Below are 7,738 nucleotides of genomic sequence, written 5' to 3'. Positions count from 1 at the left end.
ATGAAGCAGAGCCATTATATAACGGCTCTGGATGAAGTATCATAAATGCAATATAAAATGAAATTTTGGTTGTATGTATGTATGTATGTATGTTTATTTGCCTCAAAAATGTAACAGTATCTGCATAATAATTAAACAGTAAAACAGAGACGGGATACATGTTCAAGACCTTACTGGTCTAAGACACAGATGTGCGACATGTACCCCTAACAATGATAACAGCAATTTCAGAGTTTAGGACTGCTGCGTTATACTAGGGCAACATACATGAAACTGACTATACAAATAAAACTCTAGTAAAATACAGAGTACAATACGATATGTAGAGCAGCAAAGTGATATGTGGAGCAGCAAAGTACAATTACGCAATATCTGAGAGGGCGGATCTATCTACGGATATAAACAAGAATGTCTATGCATGGAGTAACTTCCATCCGTGCAAATCTGAACTGGTTGTGGTGCGTTGACGACCGTTTCCTCGTCGTACAGATGAATATACAGATATAAGTTTACTAGTCGTAAACTTTGACTCCATGCAGCACTAGCGATTTACAAAGGAAGTTATCAAAATCAAAGCCCATATACACCTGATCAAAGTCAACCTACTGACCTAAGTGCCGGGTGGGGTGGCTAGTACTTCAATGATACCCTGTACTCGGTTTGTGGCAGTCTTTTTCTGCCATAGGGTACTGGTACCGTGCAACATCAAAACGATTTGCAGAAGTTTCATCTACGGAGTTTTCGGACAACGAGTCGACGTAAGACTGACGGTTTGACTTATCCCTGTATACAGGTATTTTTGGAGCTGTTTGAAAAAAATACGCAATATACAAAAAAAGGGAAATGGGGGAGTTAACTTTAATTACAGTATGGTCGTATCACTTCCTCCTGTCTATACTAGTATACCGTACTCTGATACAGTACGGTACTAAACTAATTTATTATGGTACATATGGTATTATATTATTACTAATTTATTATTATGGTACTTTTTATTTTTGACGAAAAATAAAATCTCTTTCTCTCACAAGATTTACAGACATTGCGGATCACGACACCAACATTTCAATCGGTGAGGGTGGAGGCAAACTTGAATGTTCTAGCACAAACAACAGACACTATTCTAGAATTTAAACATGTGCATTTGATGTAAAATTTATTCGAAAATGTGTATTTTTATGACCATAAAATCTATGACTTAATTGTGTTTCACCCATTTTGCCATTTCTTTTTTATACGTCTTAGTTCGTCGTCGTCCATATGCTCAATTTCAGAGCAATCGTTGTGACTCTATTCCGACTCTTTACTGTAAATCTCTCATAATTTATTTTTCATGATAATTTACACTAGGCAAATGAACAGCTTGTGAGGGGTTTTATTTTATTATATCAATTTTTTTATTCATGTTCAGTGTTGATGCTGTTTGTAGAAATAAATCTCTCTCTCTCTTAGGCTATAAGGAGTAACCTATGCTTTGAAGCAAACAGTCAAACTGGTGATCACATATTCAGAAAATATGATAAGTTTGGTCATCTCAACATAATAGAATTGTATTGATGATGTACTATAATATTTTTTGATAACGATTACATTTATTTTTTGTTGCTATTAGTTAGTTAAATCTTGATTAGTATTCAATATCACACAGAAAAATGGAAGTTGATCAGCCATCATCTAGTAGTTCCATTCCTGCCAAGAAACGTTTTGAGGTAATTATAAATATATAACCTACCATTCAATCTTCACTAATTTTATTATTATTGCGGGATTGACCCAAAAAAACGGAAGTTACCATAAAATTTTAATTACTCTACAAAAAAATATTCCAAGACTTGTAACTTCTATCGGGGTATGTTTCCGTAGCTCAGTACAAAAATGATGTTCTGACTAGTATATTTTTCAAATAACCAGTGATCTTGTTTTCTGGGTCACTCTGTACTCAACAATAAGTGTGTCATTATTAACGGTTTACTTTATTAAGGTGAAAAAATGGAATGCCGTTGCCCTTTGGGCTTGGGATATTGTGGTCGACAACTGTGCTATCTGTAGGAATCATATTATGGATTTATGTATTGAATGTCAAGCTAACCAGACATCAGCGACTTCGGATGAGTGTACAGTTGCCTGGGGTGTCTGCAATCATGCTTTTCATTTCCATTGTATTTCTCGTTGGCTGAAAACTAGACAGGTGTGAAATGATACTTTTTCTCTGTATTCATATAATGATGAATATTTTAGATTGTTGTAATTTTCAAATGTGATGTCAAATTTTTTTATGGCTTTTATATATTTTTCATTGCAGGTTGGAAAAACAAATACCGGGATATTTGGATTTTCATTCACCATGTTATTTTTTTTTTTCCTAAAAAATTTTTCACACAATATTGCCATAGGGATTGTTTTAATGCTACTTCAAAATATGTCATTCAACAATGTCTTTAGCGCAAATTTCGAGTTATTGTCTTTATCTGCAGATTGTTCATTAAATTTATTATAATGCTTTTTTCAAAAGAGTATTTAGGGAGATTGTGTTGAATGGCCAATAAATTAGTGGGAAGATGACACATGACTGAAACCTCTTTATGGTATCATCCGCTAAAAATGGCCTACTCATCACATTGTCTGCCATCTATATAATTTAAATCAATTTGACTTTGCAATCCCTGGGTGTAAAAATTGTATTATTATTAACAATACAATCCAGTTACTGCAAAATCACGATGTCCTTTGGAATATTATGTGAAGAATTAATATTAATTTTTTTGAAATATTTCTAAAATTTGTTATTTCTTAGATTTTTGACAATTAACCACTCCCATTTTATTTTCAGGTTTGTCCGCTTGATAATCGGGAATGGGAATTTCAGAAGTATGGGAGATAAACTGATTTGATATTTGCTGTTCCTTCCTATTCATACCTTTGTTCAGTGAGCGTTACATGCCTTTTTATTGCTATATTGTTATGGATGTCATTCCATGTACAATATTATTATTCCACTAAACTTCAAAGAAAGAGGGTTTTTGAAACATTACAGAACTCTCCATTGTACACATTTTATAAAACTCAAAATATTATAACTTGTGATCTCTGTGTTAATGTCGTTTTCCTGTACTCAATTCTTTTTGGTGTGTGGGCAATATGGGATCCGGCATTTAATGGTTATTAGCAGTGAAGCTATGCTCTATTTTTACCACTCTGTGTAGAATAAAAAAAATTTGTCCGTTATGTATATTCCTTAAAATTTTTAGGCATTACTTAGTAAAATAGATTAGTGCAGTGGTTGTAAACCACCAAGAATTGAGATATTTGCCTATGTGGTCTAATTTCATAGAATGAAAAATGAGGCGACTAGCTAAATCAGCCGACATACAGTGTCGGCCATAAACGAATACGGGACTATTCTAAATACAAACAATACCAAATGCAAAAATATTTCTTAATCTGGAATTCAGACTGCATTCCAAAATTTGACAACCCCCAAATTTTATTCTGTTTCTCGAATAACAACCACATAGGAATTAAGCCACAGTGATCTTATGATAGTAAAGCGGATATAAATAATAAAAAATGGCATGTCCAATGATGATTTCAAAGTTTCTGAGAATTCAGATTCAGATATTTATTTTCGTCATGCAAAAAAACAATGCGCGATATGAAAAATGAATAAATAATATAATGTAACAAAATGTCAAATGGATATCGGCTTGTTGCAGTTGACGCGGAGTCGCGAAAAGACTCATAGAGTCATCTAGTCAGCGACACCTTGTAGCTGAAATTAAGCAGCAAATATAAGAAACGGGACACTCAATATTACACATTAACTTAATAAATTAACACGATCATACAAAAAGACAAAAAAATAAATAGAACTCAATATTACACATTGGCTTAATTGGACACAATCATTCGAAAAATGAAAAACAACAAGAAAAAAACCTGAGTAACTACGGGATGTCACAATCCCCGTGGAATGATTAACAAACATGAAATAGGCTATAATCATACAAGAAAAAGAACGGCAAAACATGCGAAATAAACCACGGAATGCCACAATGACTTTGGAATAAAAAAAGATTACTTTTAAATAAAACACAAGACAGATAAAAAACATCAACAAATCGAAAATACACCACGGAATGTCATGACGTACGGAGCACAGCGAAATAGCGTTATGACTCAGCGTTCAGTCTACACCAAGATGGCGTACCCAGCAACGGGAGTTTGCTGCTAGGGTTGAATTTGTGGCTATTTTCTGTTAAAGCGATTGCTAGTAAATTATTGGCTCTACAGATTAGTGCAGAATGAATTATGAGATCTGCATACTTCGTGTCGATTGCACTGGGCTGAAAATAGTAAGGAAATACCAGGACACAATATGCAGACAGAAGAAAATGGCAAGTTTCAAAAAGATGGATGGATATAGAAAACAGCAGAAGGTAATGTTTTCAGATCAATGACAACTAGGCCTATAGGCATCAAGATATAGGCTTTTCAGTGCATGTTTGTAAGAATTATAACTACTGGATCGAATGTTATTAGGGAGGTTATTCCACAATTTAACACCAACGAATTTGATCGAGTTTTGAGTTCGTTTGGTGCTGAAGCGATTTACATAATATGAGCACCCGACAGAGGAACGCGTTTCATAAGAGTGAACGTTGCTCTGTTTTAAAAAATAGTTGGTGAAAGCAGAAGGGAGTTTTTGGCAGTGATGTTGGTGCATTATTTTCAATACCTCAATTTCATAAATATCTGCTAATTTAATAATTTTAAGACTATGATAAATAGGACTAAGTCGTGAAATATAACTGGCAGCAGAAATTGCACGAATTGCTCGGTTCTGAATAATTTCAATGCGGTGTAATAAGGTTTTATCAGCTGAACCCCAAGCAATTATGCCATACTGAATATGGCTTTGAAATAAGGAATAGTAAATCATGCGTAAGGTGGTAAGCGATGTGTATCTTCTAAGCTTGTATAGCATTCCAACAGACTTGGATAATTTGACGGCCAGGTTGGACAAGTGAATATCCCACTTCATTTTACTATCAATGTATATACCAAGATATTTAAAGGAATGGACATTTTCCAATTTTTTATTATCAATTTGGATTTCCAAAACATTTTTTGATTTGCATTGGTATGGAGATATTAACATAGATTTTGATTTTTCAATGTTTAGTGTTAATTTATTGGCTTTCATCCAACTTGACACTTTTGCAATTTCAGTATTTACTCTCAACTGAAGAACTGCACAAGATTTGTCGCTGTCAAGGAGATTAGTATCGTCAGCGAACAATTTGGAAAATAATGAAGAGCAATAAGTTATGTCGTTAATATATACGAGAAAAAGGAGAGGGCCCAAACAGCTACCTTGAGGAACTCCGTGCGTCACCGGTAAGGGAGAAGAACAGTATGATCCCACTTGAACATATTGAGATCTATTATTCAAATAACTAGAAATGAGTTTGTTTGCAATTCCCCGTATACCATAATGCCTCAACTTAGAAATCAGGATGTCATGATTCCCAGTATCGAAAGCTTTCTTTAGATCTAGAAAAGTTGCACTGACATACTCCTTTCTTTCCAATTTATCATAGATATATGACACTGTATCTAAAATGGCATGTGATGTAGAATAATTGCTCTGAAAACCGAATTGATATTTATTTATTACATCATATTTAGTTAAAAAATTTGCTAGTCTTTTATGTAACAAACGCTCAAACATTTTATCAATTGCTGAGAGGATTGATATTGGTCTATAATTTGAAATTAATTTTTTATTTCCAGATTTGAAAAGAGGAATAACCCGGGCGGTTTTGAGAGATGAAGGAAAGATTCCAAGTAACAGCGAGGAATTGAAGAATCTTGAGAGACAAGGGGCAATTATATCCGCAACTAATTTGATGAAGCGCGCTGGGATGTTGTCTGGTCCTACAGCCTTCCTGTCGTTGAGATTTTGTATTTCGATTAAAATTTCATTCGCGGTGGATGAGCTCAAAAAGATGGATTGGCTCACACGATTGCGGAGAAAAGGTTCGAAGTTAGCTGTATCATTGGAAAACTTATCAGCCAGGCTGGACCCAATTGTTGAGAAGTATTTGTTAAATTCTGTTGCGATTAAAAGTTCATCTCTAGTTATACAACTGTTTTCAGTATTAATATCATCAATTTTATGCTTCAATTTCTTTTTTGCATTTGCGATTTGGCCAACTATTTGCCATGTTGACCTGGGATTACCTTTGGTTGTAGCAATAAGATTTTGATAATAGATTTGTTTAGCTTTATCTATGGTTCTTGACAAAATATTTCTATATTGTTTAAAGTAAGAGCTCTGGGAACTGTTACCTTTCAAGAAGTGAGTTTTAAACATTTTATTTTTGTGTCGAATACAAGCGTTTAGCCCTTTGGTTAACCATGGTTTTAATTGTAACCTTTTCTGACGCCGAGAAAGTGGTCGAAGTGGGGCATGGCGATCAATTAGGTGAACAAATGACTTTATAAAGTTGTCAAAAACGCTATTAAAATTTTGGATATTTAAATTAATTCCAGCAAATTGATTAGCAAAAATTACCTCTGCATCACTACGAAAGCAATCGATTGAGAATGTTGACATGTCCCTTGACATTCTGCGATTGTATGTGTATGATGGTTTGATGCCTCTCAGACAGCACATGATCGGAAAATGGTCTGTGATGTCTGACAGAACTATGTGGGAATCTATTTTTAGGTTTCTGATATTTGTATATACATGATCAATGAGAGTTGCTGATGTACGGCTAACTCTAGTTGGGTCAGTGATTAGGGATGTGGCATTGTGTGAAATGAGCATATTGGCATAATTTGCAATATGAGCGTTACTAGGTGTTAAAAGTAAGTTGATGTTAAAATCTCCAATTATCAAAAATTGTTTGTTTGCCAATTTAGCGAGAGAAGTTTCCAACATGTCAGTAAAATGAGGAACATCATTTCGAGGGTGTCTATATATCACACCAACGATTAATTTATTGTCAGTACTGGCCAAAGTGATTTCGAACCATACATTCTCACAGTTCGGGTAATTAAGATTATAAATTGAAATTTCATTATAGGTAAGGTCGTCACGGATAAAAGCACCAGCACCACCGGCTTTGGTGGTAGAAGGCATGTGTATGAAACTATACCCATCCATATTAATATTAGAAACATTGTCACTTGATAATTTTGACTCGCTTATTGCTACTATATGGGGAGGATATGGAAAATTGTTTAAAAGAGTTATCAAGTCATCAATATTTTTTTGTAGGGATCGAATATTTACATGGAAAATTATTAAGTCAGATAAAGATTGGATAGACTTTAAATTATGAACTTCTATATTACTGCACATTGTGACATCACTGGAAAAAACTAATTGAGAGTTACTAGAATTGGCCATTTAAGATGACAAAAGATAATTGCAATGTGATATAAGACAAGTAGCCATATTAAGGAAAACATAAATTTTTCCAAGAATACATTGTAAAGTGTACAAATTATGTTTAAGTGACCTACTTGATTAATGAAAGGTCAGCATCACTCTCAATATGGATGGTAGCAGTCATTGTGTTCTTTCTTATTAGTACCTTTCCATTGTGCGTCCATAGATATTTGTATCCACACTTATTTTTCAGATCTTTCGTCTTGAAGAATAGGTCCTTGTTGTAGTCGCTGAGGTTTTCGACAACGAAAATTGTGGTGGATCTTGAGAATTGTG

General features: G+C 34.1%; 1 protein-coding gene and 1 long non-coding RNA gene across 2 annotated transcripts; both read left to right on the top strand.

Annotated features, from left to right (window-relative positions):
• Nucleotides 1-568: 568 nt before the first annotated feature.
• On the top strand, nucleotides 569-3,225 carry LOC120342351 (E3 ubiquitin-protein ligase RBX1). The gene is made up of 5 exons (XM_039411142.2): nucleotides 569-758; nucleotides 1,032-1,072; nucleotides 1,649-1,709; nucleotides 1,982-2,188; nucleotides 2,831-3,225. The coding sequence occupies exons 1-5, from the start codon at nucleotides 642-644 to the stop codon at nucleotides 2,879-2,881; spliced, it is 477 nt and encodes a 158-aa protein (XP_039267076.1). The 5' UTR covers nucleotides 569-641; the 3' UTR covers nucleotides 2,882-3,225.
• Nucleotides 3,226-4,155: 930 nt separating this feature from the next.
• Nucleotides 4,156-6,140, top strand: LOC120328266 (uncharacterized). Its single transcript, XR_013474815.1, has 3 exons — nucleotides 4,156-4,436; nucleotides 5,230-5,397; nucleotides 5,794-6,140. It is a non-coding gene; the product is annotated as an uncharacterized LOC120328266 (long non-coding RNA).
• Nucleotides 6,141-7,738: the final 1,598 nt, after the last annotated feature.

The sequence above is a fragment of the Styela clava genome, chromosome 3 (genome assembly GCF_964204865.1).
Source record: "Styela clava chromosome 3, kaStyClav1.hap1.2, whole genome shotgun sequence".
NCBI classification, from domain to species: domain Eukaryota; kingdom Metazoa; phylum Chordata; class Ascidiacea; order Stolidobranchia; family Styelidae; genus Styela; species Styela clava.
This window is presented reverse-complemented; position numbering and strand designations above follow the sequence as displayed.

Coding starts and splice junctions, on each gene's coding strand:
- LOC120342351 (XM_039411142.2), top strand. CDS start 642: ATGATACCCTGTACTCGGTTTGTGGCAGTCTTTTTCTGCCATAGGGTA. Junction 1,710..1,981: donor CTGCCAAGAAACGTTTTGAG/GTAATTATAAAT, acceptor TACTTTATTAAG/GTGAAAAAATGGAATGCCGT. Junction 2,189..2,830: donor GTTGGCTGAAAACTAGACAG/GTGTGAAATGAT, acceptor TTTTATTTTCAG/GTTTGTCCGCTTGATAATCG.